We start from the raw sequence: 19,090 nt of genomic DNA, 5'->3' as shown, positions 1-19,090 counted from the left end.
GTACACTGTTTAAATGTCTATTTTTTCCCTGCTTCTTGGTGCAATTTTTATGTTTAAAAAAAAAAAAAAAGAAGCATTTACCATACTAGTAACAACCAAACAATATTGGCATGCAGCAGATAAAGAGCTGCACAAAGCATATCCAATGCATAAAACAAAAACAGTGTAGGAAGACTAAATCAATACAAAGCAATGAAAAAAAGTAATGTGATCCAAGCCAATGCTGGAAATGAAAGCAAATGTCTCTTTTCACATGATCACACTTGCACTGATAGACCGAAACAGTCAAATCGCATATTGCCATAACAAAAAAAAAACAAAAAAAAAGAAATCAGCTGTTGTATAGCATTACACGCTTGCTGCTGGAAGTGATGCTATCACACATCAAGCCCCCCAGCAGAGAAAAGCTGTCATTGTATGTCTCCTCCTCTTGCACACCCATCCCCCCGCCCAGACACAGAGGAGGAGGATTAGAGACAGGCAGCAGATCTCCAGGCAGCACATAGAACAAGCTGAATCTCTCCTGTCATTACTGTTACTGGGATACCTGGAGCTCTGCATCTTGGCTGCACATCCCTGATCCCCTCCTGCAGTGAGTATACACTGATGATCACATCTTGTACTATGATATCCATCCCCTAGCTCTTCTCCCACCTCTCCTCCTCCTCATTGCACCCCCCTAAAAAAGGACCATTCCTCTCTCTGCTCCCAATCATCACCTCCTTGCCATAGATCCCACTGACTCAGCTTGGCTGGGATCAGCAGTCACCTCACTGGAAATATCTTTCTTAAAGACTGGAATGATTATCTATCTATCTATCTATCTATCTATCTATCTATCTATCTATCTATCTATCTATCTATCTATCTATCTATCTATCTATCTATCATTCTTACAAGGTATTTAAATATCCATGAATAACTGTAGCTTATTATAATGATAAATCTTTGATATAGGCCTACAATAACAAGTCCATAGGCTGTAACAAGCAATGTTAATCATATGTTTATTTTTGGCAGGAAAATGTTTTTAAATGAATTACACAATTTTTACAAGTGTGCATATTGTGTTTATGCTGTAATTTGATGTATCTGATTTATTTAGTAAACGTGCATCCTTGATCTCTGATACTATCTCGTATTGTATTGTTTTACTTTCCTTCTCACTTTTGCAGTGCGATAGTATTACACAATGTATTTCTTAGGCCTCCTGCACGCTGGATGTTTTTTCTGCTGCTCCAAGAGGCGTTTGGCATTTTTTTTCCCTGCCTTTAAACGCCCTTGCATGTTAGCCTATGTGTCAATGCACACATAGGCGTTTAGGGGCAGGGGCGTTTAGTGGAAGGAAATAAAAAACCCACAGCCAGTGCATCCAGAGCGCACCAGAGTTTTGCTAGAAAAAACGCTTGATGCACGCAAAGCTGGCCATAATTTATGCAATTTTCTTATTCGAGTTCCTTTTGATTGACCTTCAACTATGTAGTGCATGGCCCTCCCTGATTGCATACAAATTGAAAGAGTTTAGGTTTGTACATATTATATGGCTTTTGGAAATCTAAAGTAAAATTGTACAAGAAAATTGTTTGATGCATGGCCAGCCTAAGCATAGCGTTTAGCACTTGTGTGTTAAATCATTTTATTGGCCAGAGTAAATTATTTTTCTTACCACTAAACTATATTATCGCCCAAGCACTTTATGCGCCTAAACGCGTTACACAAGTTTACAAACGTCAAGCGTTTTTTTTTTTTTTCTGCAAAACTCTGCTGCCAGGAGGAAAGTCTGCATGAGGCCTTATTGAAATGATCCATGCTTTTACGTAAGGCCACTGTACGGTCAGGTCTTTGTCAATTTTTCAGGTAGACCTGATCAGAAGCTCCATGTAGGTCAATGGCTAGGCAGATATAAATGGACGCACTACCTCCAAGTCGTCTAGATCTGGGGAAAACAAAATGGAAACTGCCTACATCCTTTTCAGATTTTTTCCACACACGTGAAGGCTCAGATGTAATTGGATGTAAATCAGGTTGCCCATAGATCCAACATGGGTCTGCAAAGCTCAGGTTTGTAAAAGCAGAAAAAAAACTGAACAGGCTAAAGTAACATCTGTCCTGTTCTGATCCAACTAATCAGGGGATCTGTTCATTGATCCCCTGCTAATCAGAACGGACAACGCCCCTGTGAAAGAGGCCTAAAAGAGGTATTGGTAAATATGGAGGAAGAGGCTGCTCACAGTTAGAGGCCTGTTTTCATTTTCTGTCCCTAGCTGCCAGCTCAGTGGGTGAGCAGGCAGGTGGCTTGGTGGGTGAGCAGGCGGCTGGCCAATCATCTCTGATGTCATCTCTCTGCTCCCCCACCCGGTGCCCGTCCTGCAGTTCTGCCCTCACTATGCGGGCAGCAGAGAGATTACATCATCTCTCTGCTACCTGACTTCACTCTGGGACACAGGAAGTGACAACCCCCACCTTAGCAGGAAAGTGGCACAGCAAGTGACAATTGTAGCAAGCAAGTGACAATCTGCAATGTGTGGCATGTGACGTGGCAAGTGACAATTCATAACTTGTGACAGGCGACGTGGCAAGTGACAATCCGCAACTTGTGGCAGTTACGTGGCAAGTGACAATCCGCAACGTGTGGCAGGTTACGTGGCAAGTGACAATCCGCAACGTGTGGCAAGTGACAATCTGCATCTGGCGACAGGCGACGTGACAATCTGCAACTTTTGGCAGATGACGTGGCAGGTGACAATCCGCAACGCGTGGCAGGTGACAATCTGCAACGTGTGGCAGGTGACGTGACAATCTGCAACGTGTGGCAAGTGACAATCCGCATCTGGTGACAGGCAACGTGGCAAGTGACAATACGCAACATGTGGCAGGTGACGTGACAAGTGACAATCCACAACGTGTGGCAAGTGACAGACCGCAACTTCTGGCAGGTGACGTCGCAAGTGACAATCCGCATCTGGTGGCAGGCGACAGTGGCAAGTGACACACTCAGGGCTCCCACTGATTCTACATTATGGTGAGTTGAACTACTTAATTTTATGTAATAATAGAAATAATGCGCTTCAATCATCCTGACACCATAACAACCATGGTGCCAGGATGATTGAAGCGCCAACACCAGCCATTTACCCAATAAATTGCCCGCAAAAAAAAACGTATTTTCTGGCAGTGCCCCTCCTGAGACTAGAATCTGGATCCGCCCCTGGTATATGTGTTATGTTCCCAGATACCCGGATTTGTAGGAGATCACCCTCTATCAAGGCACTTTTAAAGGGTACTGACATAAGAAAAAAATCCATGGATGACACACTAATATGTGCCAGTCTTATAATACATTTGGGTAGCACTGCTATACAGCTAAAAATAATTTGTAGGAGCTATTGTTAAAGGATTGATCTGATCCATTAGCATCTTAGGATGGACATAGTGTTAAGATGAGATGGCATCTCACTGGGAATGACAAGTGGCAAGACATCTGCCAGTCTTTGGACTACACAGAAAAGGAAATAACACAGTTAGAAAATCTTTTTTATGGGAGAAAGCACTTCCCCTAGTAAAAATGTTACTTTTTTCTCCTCAAGGAGGCCCTACCAGCCAGATCTCCTAAGGCAATGTCAGGGGACATGCTGAGGGATGTTCAGACCATCTTTCTATGCCTATAGCCAGTCTTAGCTTGGATCTGCACAGAAGCTAAGTTGGATGATGGGATTGATCTTAACAATGCTTTGCAAAACCACAGAGCAGCCCTTTAGAGCTTCATTCCCTGGTCTGGGGTGCCAGCTGTAAAGACCTCCTCACAAACCATGGTTGGCATTGAGCTATGTACAGGCATCTCCTCTTCTCAGACCACCCTGTCTTTTAAAGTTTAGGACATCTCCCTAGCTTGCCTTTAAAAATGTTAACAATGAAATCCCACCAAAGTATAAAAAAAAGTATTAAGTGACGGTATTATTTATTTGTATTACATTTCCTGGAACTGTGACTATATAAGGCATACACCTGTACTGTAACCTTCTCCTGTAACCACCCTAGGATGCTTAATGTTGTTCTTGGTTGTACAAACCCCCAAGGTGGGTGACTGCTGCTGGGCAACGTTGGAGGAATACCCAGATGAAAGCTTATATTGTAGTGAACAATGATGTAAAATGACATGTGAGAGGAGAGTAAATATATTCACCCATTCATATCATGTCATGAAAAATAGTTAAAATATAAATCCAAATCAAATCTGTATTATCTAGTGGTGTGAACTACAGTATGTAGAATACATGAGCAATTTATGGCTGCATTTGCACATGAATGATTACAGTCTAAAAGACTGGAGTCTTTTGGAATAATGTTCCAATACAATTTTATTTTCTTCCTCTCTCCTAGATATATAAACTATAAAAGTATTGGGACACCTGCCTTTACACGTACATGAACTGTAACCTCCCTGGCAGCTTGATTATGTCAGATTTTTGAATCTCAAAGCGGTACATTGTTTTGCATAGAAATTTGGCATTTTATGTTGTAGGCCTGTAATTGTTAGTGATAATACAATTAAATCTGTCCAGAGTCTAGTAGACATTCCGGGTATGATAAAGTTTGAAACACGAAATCATAAATTATAATAAATAACTATAAATATAAAAAAAATAATAAAATTAATTTCCCCACGATTCACAATTTCTCAATTCTGCAAGTGTTCTAATTTACTATCGCAGTTTTTTAACTGGTCTAAAACCACTTTTGACTTAAAGGGATGGTTTTGGGTTGCCATGGACAATCTCAAGTTTCCAGGCAGAAAGAATAGTATATATACTATAAAAGTGCAGGCAGGGCACTGGACAAAGCATTAGGGACAAAAGGGAGGTGAAAAATGATTTGATACAGTAATGTAATCTGTAAGATTACAGTGTACTGTATGTGTTATGTATTTTGTACTTTTTGAATTTGCTGCCAGGCTCAGCCTGGCACTGGTTCCCGGTTATGTTAGAACAGGATGGGGCCATCCCCAAACTGTTCCCACAAAATTGGAAGCATGAAATTGTCCAATATGTCTTAGTATGCTGACACCTTAAAAGTTCCCTTCACTAGAACTAAGGGGCTAAGCCAAACCCCTAAAAAACAACCCCACACCATAATCCCCCCTCCACCAAATGATTTGGACCAGTGCACAAAGCAAGGTCCATAAAGACATGGATGAGCAAGTTTGGGGAGGAGGAACTTGACTGGCCTGCACAGAGTCCTGACCTTAACCCGACAAAACACATTTAGGAGGAATTAGGGCAAAGACTGTGAGCCAGGCCTTCTCGTCCTTATCAGTGCTTGACCTCACAAATGTGCTTCTGGAAGAATGGTTAAACATTCCCATAGACACACTCCTAAACCTTGTATACAGCCTTCCCAGAAGGGATGAAGCTGTTATAGCTGCAAAGAGTGGGCCAACTCAAATTGAACCCTACGGACTAAGACTGGGATGCCATTAAAGTTTATACACAGTATCTCACAAAAGTGAGTACACCCCTCACATTTTTGTAATTTTATTATATCTTTTCTTGTGACAACACTGAAGAAATTACACTTTGCTACAATGTAAAGTAGTGAGTGTACAGCTTGTATAACAGTGTAAATTTGCTGCCCCCCCAAAATAACTCAACACACATCCATTAATGTCTACACCGCTGGCAACAAAAGTGAGTACACCCCTAAGTGAAAATGTCCAAATTGGGTTTATTCATGACATGATATGAATAGGTGAATATATCTACTCTCCACTCACATGTCACATGAAAAGATGAAAAATGTGAGGGGGTGTCCTCACTTTTGTGAGATACAGTGTGTGTGTGTGTGTGTATATATATATATATATATATATACAGTATCTCACAAAAGTGAGTACACCTCTCTCATTTTTGTAGATATTGTATTATATCTTTTCATGTGACAACACTGAAGAAATGACACTTTGCTACAATGTAAAGTAGTGAGTGTACAGCTTGTATAACAGTGTAAATTTGCTGCCCCCTCAAAATAACTCAACACACAGCCATTAATGTCTACACCGCTGGCAAAAAAGTGAGTACTCCCCTAAGTGAAAATGTCCAAATTGGGCCCAATTAGCCATTTTCCCTCCCCGGTATCATGTGACTCATTAGTGTTACAATGTCTCAGGTGTGAATGGGGAGCAGGTGTGCTAAATTTGGTTTTATCTCTCTCACTCTCTCATACTGGTCACTGGAAGTTCAACATGGCACCTCATGGCAAAGAACTCTCTGAGGATCTGAAAAAAAGAACTGTTGCTCTACATAAAGATGGCCTAGGCTATAAGAAGATTGCCAAGACCCTGAAACTGAGCTGCAGCATGGTGGCCAAGACCATACAGTGGTTTAACAGGACAGGTTCCACTCAGAACAGGCCTCGCCATGGTCAACCAAAGAAGTTGAGTGCACGTCATGTCATGGTCTGGGGCTGCATGAGTGCTGCCGGCACTGGGGAGCTACAGTTCATTGAGGGAACCATGAATGCCAACATGTACTGTGACATACTGAAGCAGAGCAAGATCCCCTCCCTTTGGAGACTGGGCCGCAAGGCAGTATTCCATGATAATGACCCCAAACACACCTCCAAGATGACCACTGACTTGGTAAAGAAGCTGAGGGTAAAGGTGATGGACTGGTCAAGCATGTCTCGAGACCTAAACCCTATTGAGCATCTGTGGTGCATCCTCAAACAGAAGGTGGAGGAGCTCAAGGTCTTGAACATCCACCAGCTCCGTGATGTTGTCATGGAGGAGTGGAAGAGGACTCCAGTGGCAACGTGTGAAGCTCTGGTGAACTCCATGCCCAAGAGGGTTAAGGCATTGCTGGAAAATAATGGTGGCCACACAAAATATTGACACTTTGGCCCAATTTGGACATTTTCACTTAGGGGTGTACTCACTTTTGTTGCCAGCGGTTTAGACATTAATGGCTGTGTGAGTTATATTTTGAGGGGATGGCAAATTCACACTGTTATACAAGCTGTACACTCACTACTTTACATTGTAGCAAAGTGTAATTTCTTCAGTGTTGTCACATGAAAAGATATAATAAAATGTTTACAAAAATGTGAGGGGTGTACTCACTATTGTGAGATACTGTGTATATATATATATATATATATATACGGTATGTAACTGTATTACTGTGCAAACATTTTAGGCAGGTGTGAAGAAATGCTTTAATGTAAGAATGCGTTCAAAAATGTATATTTAATTGTTTATTTTTATCCATTTTTAAAATGCAAAGTGAGCAAACAGAAGAAAAACTTAAATCAAATCAATATTTGGTGTCACTACCCTTTGGCTTCAAACCAGCATCAATTCTTCTAGGTACACATGCACACAGGATTTGAACGAACTCAGCAGTTGGTTTTTCAAAACATTTTGGAGAACTAACCACAGATCTTCTGTGGATGTAGGCTGTCTCAAATCCTTCTGTCTCTTCATATAATACATCAAATAAATACAGGCAGATACTTATCCATCATGCCATACCATCAGGAAGGCGTGTGATTGGCTCCAAATTTATTCTGCAGCAGGACAACGGGCCCAAACATACATCCAATGTCATTAAGAACTATCTTCAGTGTAAAGAAGAACAATGAGTCCTGGAAGTGATGGTTTGGCCCCCTCAGAGCCCTTATCTCAATATCATTGAGTCTGTCTGGGATTACATGAAGAGACAGAAGGATTTGAGGCAGCCTACATCCACAGAAGATCTGCGGTTAGTTCCCCAAGATGTTTGGAACAACCTACCTGCTGAGTTCCTTCAAAAAACTGTGTGCAAGTCTACCTAGAAGAATTGATGCTGTTTTGAAGGCAAAGGGTGGTCACACCAAATATTAATTTGATGTGGATTTCTCTTTCATTTGATTTGCATTTTGTTAATTGATAAATATAAAATTAACATTTCTATTTCTGAAAGGATTCTTAATTAACAGCATTTTTTCACATCTGCTTAAAACTTTTCCACAATACTATACAGGTATATGAACACACATAAAAAATGCCTATAAAAATCCAGCATTTTCATTGATATATTATGCAGTATTTTATAGTAGCATGTCAGCAGTTCTGAACCAGAATGCATATCTCTATGTGGCACAGCAATGCTAAAATAAGCTAAGGTTATTCATTAATGTGAACTATGTATATCATAATTGTAAAACTGTAGGTTTGTTGTAACCCTCTTTAATATGTATGCAAATTCTCAAGCTTTTCCTACTACATGTAGAACAGTAACCCCATAGCAACACAGCCATAATCCATAGTTACCTGTAACAATCCATTCTACTATGAATATGTAGCAACCCATAGTAACCTATTCTACTGAGTATGTAGAAATCTGTAATAACCCATTCTACTATAAGTAGGTAGCAACCCATAGTAACCCATTCTACTATGAGTAGGCTGCAACTCATAGCAGTCTATTGGAATGCATGTTTGATTTCACTAAACTGACTTTTTAGTACAGTAGGCAACATCCTGGGTTACAGCACATCATCATCATTGCTACTTGAATATACTATATATATATATATATATATATATATATATATATATATATATAAAATATATATGTATATACATACACCAATCAGCCATAACTTTATGACCACTGACAGGGTAAGCGAATAGCGTTAATTATCTCAAATGGTATTCCATGAGTATCCCTAGGTAAACAGTATTTGAGGTGTTGACCTGGCCTCCAAATTCCCCAGATCTCAAAACAATCAAGCATCTGTAGGATGTTCTGGAAAAACCAAGTCCGATTCATGGGGGGCCCCACCTTGCAACTTACAGGTCATATAGGATCTGCTACTAATGGCTTATGCCGTGTACACACGGGCGGACTTTTCGACCAGACTGGTCCGATGGGACGAATCCGTCACACAATCCGACCGTGTGTGTGCTTCATTGGACCTGCAGTGGACTTTTTCGGTCGAAAATCTGACGGACTTTAGATTTGGAACATGTTTCAAATCTTTCCGACGGACTCGAGTCCGGTCGAAATATCCACTCGTCTGTATGCTAGTCCGACGGACGAAAACCGACGCTAGGGCAGCTATTGGCTACTGGCTATCAACTGCCTTATTTTAGTCCAGTCATACGTCGTCACGTACGACTCCGTCGGACTTTGGTGTGATCGTGTGTGTGCAAGTTCGTTTGTTCTAAAGTCCGTCGGAAGTCCGTCAAAAGTCCGTCGAAAGTCTGTCGGAAAGACCGTCGGACCTTTGATGCCGAAAAGTCCGCCCGTGTGTACACGGCATTAGTGTGAAATCTGAAATTGTAATTGGTGGGCAGTTTAAGCTCTTAAAGAGCAACAAATGTGCATCAATGGTGTAATAGCGGTATAGATGTCAGACTCTCAAATGTTATTTTGGTCTGTAATATCCAATGGGAATAGACAGGTCTATAAATAATTTATATGTTTTTAAGTTATCTCTACCGGGAACTGATAATTCAGTTTAGTGTCGTTACTAGCAAGTCAATATAGTTGCTTTTTGTAACACCATCTTTTAAAAATGACATCCAGAATTCCAATTTCAGCTGTTTTAAAGCAATGATGGTCACGCTCTTCACAGTGTGGAATAAACAAAACAATTGAGGCTGTCCAGCTGTAAGAGTGGGACACCTTCATTATGAAGTAATAGGGAGCTAACAACTACTCAGCTCAACAATGGAGTCCTTGAGAGATATACGACGTTGGCAAGTTACTATTTTATCCCAACAAAGAATGAATCTCAAAATCCATATAATCTGGTTAGGCTCAGGCATAGAGCAATGAAAGCCAAGGTCTTTGATGACATTCCCCATATTCTACAAATATACCACACCCTTGATGGAGACTGCAGTTCTACAGATGCAATGCTAGTGCCAACCTCCTGACTGATCATTGACATTCCAGAAAACATTGGCACATTTGTGACACCAATCCCAGGCTTCTTTCTTTAATGCCACCAATTTTTGCTATCAACTAATTCTGATTTTAGCCCTAAACTAATTTATGGCACCTCATTATAAAGACAACCAGTTACAAAAGATTATACTAAATAATCTAAAGGGTATATTTATTAGCCCAGATTTGTATTTAATTTATGCATGTGACAAAGCAGATTTTACAAAAACCTGCAACTAGATTATATTGGGTCCTGCTGACTGTATTGATAAGATTTCTTGCAGTCATTCAAGCTCTGTTGTCATTTAGATTGCTTTTCCAAGCTGTCAAAATTAGTGTATGCAAACATAGGGATCTGATGCCTATGGATAATTTCACAGCTAAATACAAAGATCGCCCTTATGGAATGACCTACAAACTGATTACCTCCTTGTGAATGTTAATAAAACAACAGGGGGGGGATTTTGGACATAGTAAACATCATTTAGTGAAACAATTCATGGATGTGTTTGAACCATAAGTATATGAAGTGTATATGAAGTATATGAAGTATATGAAGTGTATTTTTTACTACTGCAGAGAGCAGCCATGATGTACTCTCTGGAGTCCTATATTCTCTAGAGAGAAAGATCATTTGTGATCATCAGCAATTAGTCATATATAAACTGTGGATGCTGATGGAGGTAGCACTGAGCCATTAATTATAGAAACAATAATAAGCAAAGGTGTGATGATCACTAATGTTGAATTCACATTTAAATCCCTAATCTCTGATACCTTTTTATGTAAAATTATTTTCTTCCAGTACTTGTAAATGCTTGATTTTTCCCAGAAAATGTGTAAAAAAAAAAAAAAAGGTGTTAAAATAAAAACTAAACCCAGGGACAAAGGTTTATTATATTCCAGCTTAGCAGTCCCTAGATATGGTGGCTGCACTCAATTTTTTATTTTTTTTGGGGGGGAGGGGATTTTTTCCTTTTCACCCACTGAAATCTGGTGTTGCATAAAATTACAGTGTGGCTTGATTTTTTGTTAGGGTCTTTTTTCGGGGAGAGTTAGATAGTAGTGTACGCCAAAGCAGTGGTTGTTAACCACTAGTCCGCCGGAAAGTCCGCTCGTGTGTACGCGGCATAAGAATTTACAACCATTTTAAAGGATCTTTCACAAATCAATGCTCCCTCAACTGACTGCTGGGGCCCAAGGGCCACAATTCAAACACCAAAGAGCTGCAAGTTGGGCATCAGGGCACTAGAGTGTTATACGCTTTATCTAAATTTCAAATTCAGCTCTTGTCAGCATGCCTGAAGTTGCAGTTGTGCCACTCATTTTTAGGAATGAATATAAATATATATATATATATATATATATATATATATATATATATATATATATATATATAGCTTTGCTTCTGAATACAATAATGAATTGCACTGTGTGCATTGTGATTTTTAAACCAGATATGTTGGGGTGTATGTTATGTACTTTCTCTTAGCTACTGTTGAATCATTCTGTCACTCCTCTGATTTCAGTGCTTCACAATGCAGCTTCGTTGGTATTGGCTATACATGGCCTCAGTGCTTATCGGTTTGGCAGCAGCAGAAGCCAATGACAAAGTAGATGAAGAAGAGGAGGAACTGTTAGAGACCACAGAGGAACCTGAGGGTGAACAAAACAGGAGCTTCTTGGAGGTAAGTATGGTTTCTCATCACTCAATTTGTATGTATGGTGCTTTGCATAAGTATTCACCCCTTGAACCTTTCCACATTACATAGTACCACAGTACAGCCACAATATATTATATGTATATAATTACTACATGCATAGGTGTGCGCATCCTATTGCATTAGGGTGTGCACCCAAAACCTCAAACACACGTGCCTTTCTCTGAAGCCTCAGCTGCACTGGACAACGAATGAATGGGAAGTGCTCTGTGCTGAGTGGCTTCATGTTCATTCACAAATTGAAGCATAGTAAATACAGTTATGAATGAACGCAGTGAGTGAGGGTGTTTACTGTGTTCAATTAGAAAAGGAAGGGCTGGTAAATGACATATTGATTAGCCCCTTCCCTCAATCTCCATCCTGAAACACCCCCCGCAAAGGCCGGGGGGAGAGGAGAGAAGCCAGCGGCACTGCTGGTGGGGGGGGGGGCAGAGCAGTAGGCGGAATAGGCACCACACATTATGATTAGGGTGTGCCCAGGCACACCTGGCACACCCCCTGCGCACGCCTATGACTGCATGTATAACATATTACATGTGTACTGTATTTGTATATTGGTGTTTTATTATGGCACAATTTTTTTTTTTAAAAAGAGGACATTTTGTGGTTGCTTAGTTTTTAGTGGGTAGCTTAGTATTAGGTTTTTGTGGTAGCTTAGTAATTGCTGCTTTCGATCAATAGTGGTAGAATCACCTTTTGGCTCCAATTACATTTGCACTTTTTTATTTTTTGTAATAAGTCCTTGGCAGCTTTGTTTGCCTACATCCTGTTTTTTTATATTCTTCTTGGCAATATTGCTCTTGCTCTGTCAGGCTGGATGAGGACCTCTAGAAAATAGCAGTTTTTAAGTCTTTCCACATATTCTTGATTGAATTGAGTTCTGGGCTTTGACTGGACCATTCAAAAGCATTTAGGTTCTCGGTTCCAAACACCATACACCAAAATATCGTTGTAACACCATATCGGTGTAACTTTGGTAGTGTGTTTGGGGTCCTGATGGACTTGCAGACAGAAACACATCAGTGTAATGAGGGCAGTAGGGATGAGCTTCGAGTTCGAGTCGAACTCATGTTCGACTCGAACATTGGCTGTTCGCAAGTTCACCGAACAGCGAACAATTTGGGGTGTTCGCGGCAAATTCGAATGCCGCGGAACACCCTTTAAAAGTCTATGGGAGAAATCAAAAGTGCTAATTTTAAAGGCTAATATGCAAGTTATTGTCATAAAAAGTGTTTGGGGACCTGGGTCCTGCCCCAGGGGACATGGATCAATGCAAAAAAAAGTTTTAAAAACGGCCGTTTTTTCAGGAGCAGTGATTTTAATAATGCTTAAAGTCAATCAATAAAAGTGTAATATCCCTTTAAATTTCGTACCTGGGGGGTGTCTATAGTGTGCCTGTAAAGGGGCGCATGTTTCCTGTGTTTAGAACAGTCTGACAGCAAAATGACATTTTGAAGGAAAAAACTCATTTAAAACTACTCGCGGCTATTGCATTGCCGACAATACACATAGAAGTTCATTGATAAAAACGGCATGGGAATTCCCCAAAGGGGAACCCCGAACCAAAATTTAAAAAAAAAAATGACGTGGGAGTCCCCCTAAATTCCATACCAGGCCCTTCAGGTCTGGTATGGATATTAAGGGGAACCCCGGCCAAAATTAAAAAAAAAAAATGACGTGGGGTTCCCCCTAAATTCCATACCAGACCCTTCAGGTCTGGTATGGATTTTAAGGGGAACCCCGCGCCAAAAAAAAAAAAAAAAAACGGCGTGGGGTCCCCCCAAAAATCCATACCAGACCCTTATCCGAGCACGCAACCTGGCAGGCCGCAGGAAAAGAGGGGGGGACGAGAGTGCGGCCCCCCCTCCCTCCTGAACCGTACCAGGCCACATGCCCTCAACATTGGGAGGGTGCTTTGGGGTAGCCCCCCAAAACACCTTGTCCCCATGTTGATGAGGACAAGGGCCTCATCCCCACAACCCTGGCCGGTGGTTGTGGGGGTCTGCGGGCGGAGGGCTTATCGGAATCTGGAAGCCCCTTTAACAAGGTGACCCCCAGATCCCGGCCCCCCCCTGTGTGAAATGGTAAGGGGGTACATAAGTACCCCTACCATTTCACGAAAAAAGTGTCAAAAATGTTAAAAATGACAAGAGACAGTTTTTGACAATTCCTTTATTTAAATGCTTCTTCTTTCTTCTATCTTCCTTCATCTTCTGGTTCTTCTGGTTCTTCTGGCTCTTCTGGTTCTTCCTCCGGCGTTCTCGTCCAGCATCTCCTCCGCGGCGTCTTCTATCTTCTTCTCCTCGGGCCGCTCCGCACCCATGGCATGGGGGGGAGGCTCCCGCTCTTCTCTTCTTCTTTTCTTCTCTTCTTCTCTTCTTCTTTTCTTCTTTTCTTCTCCGGGCCGCTCCGCAATCCATGCTGGCATGGAGGGAGGCTCCCGCTGTGTGACGGCGCTCCTCGTCTGACAGTTCTTAAATAACGGGGGGCGGGGCCACCCGGTGACCCCGCCCCCCTCTGACGCACGGTGACTTGACGGGACTTCCCTGTGACGTCACGGGGAATGCCACAGGGAAGTCCCGTCAAGTCACCGTGCGTCAGAGGGGGGCGGGGTCACCGGGTGGCCCCGCCCCCCCGTTATTTAAGAACTGTCAGACGAGGAGCGCCGTCACACAGCGGGAGCCTCCCTCCATGCCAGCATGGATTGCGGAGCGGCCCGGAGAAGAAAATGAAGAAGAGAAGAAAAGAAGAAGAGAAGAGCGGGAGCCTCCCCCCATGCCATGGGTGCGGAGCGGCCCGAGGAGAAGAAGACAGAAGACGCCGCGGAGGAGATGCTGGACGAGAACGCCGGAGGAAGAACCAGAAGAGCCAGAAGAACCAGAAGAACCAGAAGATGAAGGAAGATAGAAGAAAGAAGAAGCATTTAAATAAAGGAATTGTCAAAAACTGTCTCTTGTCATTTTTAACATTTTTGACACTTTCTTCGTGAAATGGTAGGGGTACTTATGTACCCCCTTACCATTTCACACAGGGGGGGGGCCGGGATCTGGGGGTCACCTTGTTAAAGGGGGCTTCCAGATTCCGATAAGCCCCCCGCCCGCAGACCCCCACAACCACCGGCCAGGGTTGTGGGGATGAGGCCCTTGTCCTCATCAACATGGGGACAAGGTGTTTTGGGGGGCTACCCCAAAGCACCCTCCCAATGTTGAGGGCATGTGGCCTGGTACGGTTCAGGAGGGAGGGGGGGCCGCACTCTCGTCCCCCCCTCTTTTCCTGCGGCCTGCCAGGTTGCGTGCTCGGATAAGGGTCTGGTATGGATTTTTGGGGGGACCCCACGCCGTTTTTTTTTTTTTTTTTTGGTGCGGGGCTCCCCTTAAAATCCATACCAGACCTGAAGGATCTGGTATGGAATTTAGGGGGAACCCCACGTCATTTTTTTTTTTTAATTTTGGCCGGGGTTCCCCTTAATATCCATACCAGACCTGAAGAGCCTGGTATGGAATTTAGGAGGACTCCCACGTCATTTTTTTTTTTTTAATTTTGGTTCGGGGTTCCCCTTTGGGGAATTCCCATGCCGTTTTTATCAATGAACTTCTATGTGTATTGTCGGCAATGCAATAGCCGCGAGTAGTTTTAAATTAGTTTTTTCCTTCAAAATGTCATTTTGCTGTCAGACTGTTCTAAACACAGGAAACATGCGCCCCTTTACAGGCATACTATAGACACCCCCCAGCTACGAAATTTAAAGGGATATTACACTTTTATTGTTTGACTTTAAGCATTATTAAAATCACTGCTCCTGAAAAAACGGCCGTTTTTAAAACTTTTTTTTTGCATTGATCCATGTCCCCTGGGGCAGGACCCAGGTCCCCAAACACTTTTTATGACAATAACTTTCATATAAGCCTTTAAAATTAGCACTTTTGATTATTCATGTTCGTGTCCCATAGACTTTAACGGTGTTCGCATGTTCGAACGAACTTTTTTCCTGTTCGCATGTTCTGGTGCGAACCGAACAGGGGGGTGTTCGGCTCATCCCTAGAGGGCAGTGGGGGTTATTTATGAAAGGCAAATCCATTTTGCACTACAAGTGCAAACTGCACTTGAAATCGCACTGAAAGTGCACTTGGAAGTGCAGTGGCTGTAAATCTGAGGGGTAGATCTGAAATGAGGAGAAGCTCTGCTGATTTTATTATCCAATCATGTGCAGGCTAAAATGCTGATTTTTATTTTCCTTGCATATCCTCCTCAGATCTACAGCGACTGCACTTCCAAGTGCACTTTCAGTGCAATTTCAAGTGCACTTTGCCCTTGTAGTTTGCACTTGTAGTGAAAAGTGGATTTGCCTTTAGTAAATAACCCCCATTGGGGGGTAGGGGGAGGGTTGGTGTTTTTGGTTCTGTTGTACTCACAGATTGAAACAGGTTTTCCTGTTGAATTGCCCTTTATTTGGCTATATACATCTTGCTCTTAATCATGATGAGTTTGCCATGCCTGTGAAAAAACATCACAACACGAGGTTGCCATTACTATGCTTTACAGTGACATGGTGTTATCAGGACATTGTGCAGTATTGGCTTTTCATTGCTTTTATTGTTTTGACAAAACTAATTTCAACTGGAGATCTCTGCAGCTATTTTAGATACCTCTGGCCTCTTGGTGGTTACTTCTGGAGCACCCTCATAGTTCAGAGTAGGCTGCTAGGTAAATTTAGTTAGTGAAGCAGGGGTTGATTACTTAGGGGTGTTCAGTGTCTCAAAGCCTGCTGTTCTGCTACTCCCACCTGTCTTCTAGAGACTTCTAGAAGTATAGTGGGAGGGAAAGCAGGAAAGGCATCCTGAATATTTATGGGGCTCTGGCCAATCCCTGGGAAGGTGTGCCTAGGAGGTGGAGGGAAAGCCTAAAGGTATTCTGAGGCCTTGCAGCCAGGGTGCAAAGTTCCTGAGTCCAGTCCTTCAGGAGGAGACCATTGTGCAGGGACAATGCCCCTGGGGCAGAGACAGGCAGAGAGGAAGCCAAAGGAGCATTTGAAGACATTGAGGTCCCAGCTAGGCTTAGCTGAGGCAGCCTATTGATGGGAGCTGTGTCCAAAGACTGCGGGGAAGGGAGTTGCTGGGAGGAAGCCCAATCATTCTGGAACTGAGCGACTAACTGATCCTGATATACAGAGAAGAAGTGACTGTGGTGTGGTCTAACCCCTCAAACAGATGCAGTGCAGCCAGGAGTTGTGCAAAACAGAGAGATTATACAATTGAGATTATATGATGCGTAACTAAACAAAGTGGACTGCAATCAGCCAATCATGTAATTTCTGCATGCAATGCGATTGTATTAGATGCATGCGATTGTATTAGAGTTTATTTAGAGGTGTGACAGCAAAACGCCAATGCATTTAGGCTTTGTGTACACTAGCCTACACTGGCAGATCCTCAACTTGACATTAGAAGCTATTGCAATTTTTTTTGCTAAAGCTCCTAAACTCAACTCCATAGAAGCCTATGTGTTAATGTACACATAGGCTTTTAGCAGAGTTTAGGAGCTGCCTTGTTTAGGTGAGCTTCAACCTCCCTCTCCTGAGCACAGAAGAATCATGTTCAGGATAGGAACATTTTGACCGCCGGTCGTAGGAAAGCGCAAAAAGGTGCATTGATTTGGCCGCGTTTTTGCCACGTTTTGCACTCTCCTGTGGCCGCGGTAAATGTAGGCCAGTGTACATGAAGCCTTAAGCTGTTTCTGTTTTTTCAAAATATAATTAAAAAAATTATTCTGATGTTTTTCTCCCTAAACTGTTGGACTACTTAGGGTAGATCAGTGACATAAAATCTCACATAAATCTATTTTAACTACAAAATGTGGAAAGGCGTGGGGGATACTTATGCAAGGCACCTTTTTAAAAACTTCAAGGAATAGTTTCTAGTATTGTATTACAGGAGGCATTTAGCTCCTAAAGGTCAGTGGCCCTGATAATTACACATATATATCAATAGCAGTGTGCAGACTATATTTATATATGTTATATTAACTGTATAATATACAGTAGGGACGGAAAGTATTCAGACCCCCTTAAATTTTTCACTCTTTGTTATATTGCAGCCATTTGCTAAAATCATTTAAGTTCATTTTTTCCTCATTAATGTACACACAGCACCCATATTGACAGAAAAACACAGATATTTTGACATTTTTGCAGATTTATTAAAAAAAAGAAAAACTGAAATATCACATGGTCCTAAGTATTCAGACCCTTTGCTGTGACACTCATATATTTAACTCAGGTGCTGTCCATTTCTTGTGATCATCATTGAGATGGTTCTACACCTTCATTTGAGTCCAGCTGTGTTTGATTATACTGATTGGACTTGATTAGGAAAGCCACACATCTGTCTATATAAGACCTTACAGCTCACAGTGCATGTCAGAACAAATGAGAATCATGAGGTCAAAGGAACTGCCTGAAGAGCTCAGAGACAGAATTGTGGCAAGGCACAGATCTGGCCAAGGTTACAAAAAATTTCTGCTGCACTTAAGGTTCCTAATAGCACAGTGGCCTCCATAATCCTTAAATGGAAGACGTTTGGGATGACCAGAACCCTTCCTAGAGCTGGCCGTCCGGCCAAACTGAGCTATTGGGGGAGAAGAGCCTTGGTGAGAGAGGTAAAGAAGAACCCAAAGATCACTGTGGCTGAGCTCCAGAGATGCAGTTGGGAGATGGGAGAAAGTTGTAGAAAGTCAACCATCACTGCAGCCCTCCACCAGTCGGGGCTTTACGGCAGAGTGGCCCGACGGAAGCCTCTACTCAGTGCAAGACACATGAAAGCCTGCATGGAGTTTGCTAAAAAACACCTGAAGGACTCCAAGATGATGAAAAATAAGATTCTCTGATCTGATGAGACCAAGACAGAACTTTTTGGCCTTAATTCTAAGCGGTATGTGTGGAGAAAACCAGGCACTGCTCATCCCCTGTCCATTACAGTCCCAACAGTAAAGCATGGTGGTGGCAGCATCATGCTGTGGGGGTGTTTTTCAGCTGCAGGGACAGGACGACTGGTTGCAATCGAGGGAAAGATGAATGCGGCCAAGTACAGGGATATCCTGGACGAAAACCTTCTCCAGAGTGCTCAGGACCTCAGACCGGTCAGAAGGTTTACCTTCCAACAAGACAATGACCCTAAACACACAGCTAAAATAACGGAGTGGCTTCACAACTCCGTGACTGTTCTTGAATGGCCCAGCCAGAGCCCTGACTTAAACCCAATTGAGCATCTCTGGAGAGACCTAAAAATGGCTGTCCACCAACGTTTACCATCCAACCTGACAGAACCGGAGAGGATCTGCAAGAAGGAATGGCAGAGGATCCCCAAATCCAGGTGTGAAAAACTTGTTGCATCTTTCCCAAAAAGACTCATGGCTGTATTAGATCAAAAGGGTGCTTCTACTAAA

General features: G+C 42.4%; 1 protein-coding gene across 1 annotated transcript in view; it reads left to right on the top strand.

Annotated features, from left to right (window-relative positions):
* The first annotated feature begins 400 nt into the window (after positions 1-400).
* Positions 401-19,090, top strand: part of CLGN (calmegin) — a 94,028-nt gene continuing 75,338 nt past the window's right edge. The window contains exons 1-2 of the mRNA XM_073604098.1: positions 401-592; positions 11,459-11,617. Coding sequence (XP_073460199.1) covers positions 11,468-11,617 — 150 coding nt within the window. The 5' untranslated portion in view covers positions 401-592; positions 11,459-11,467. The remainder of the gene's footprint in view (positions 593-11,458; positions 11,618-19,090) is intronic.

Source organism: Aquarana catesbeiana, linkage group LG01, assembly GCF_042186555.1.
Source record: "Aquarana catesbeiana isolate 2022-GZ linkage group LG01, ASM4218655v1, whole genome shotgun sequence".
NCBI lineage: Eukaryota > Metazoa > Chordata > Amphibia > Anura > Ranidae > Aquarana > Aquarana catesbeiana.
Note: the sequence above shows the minus strand (reverse complement) of the source record. Positions and strands in the feature narration are given on the sequence as shown.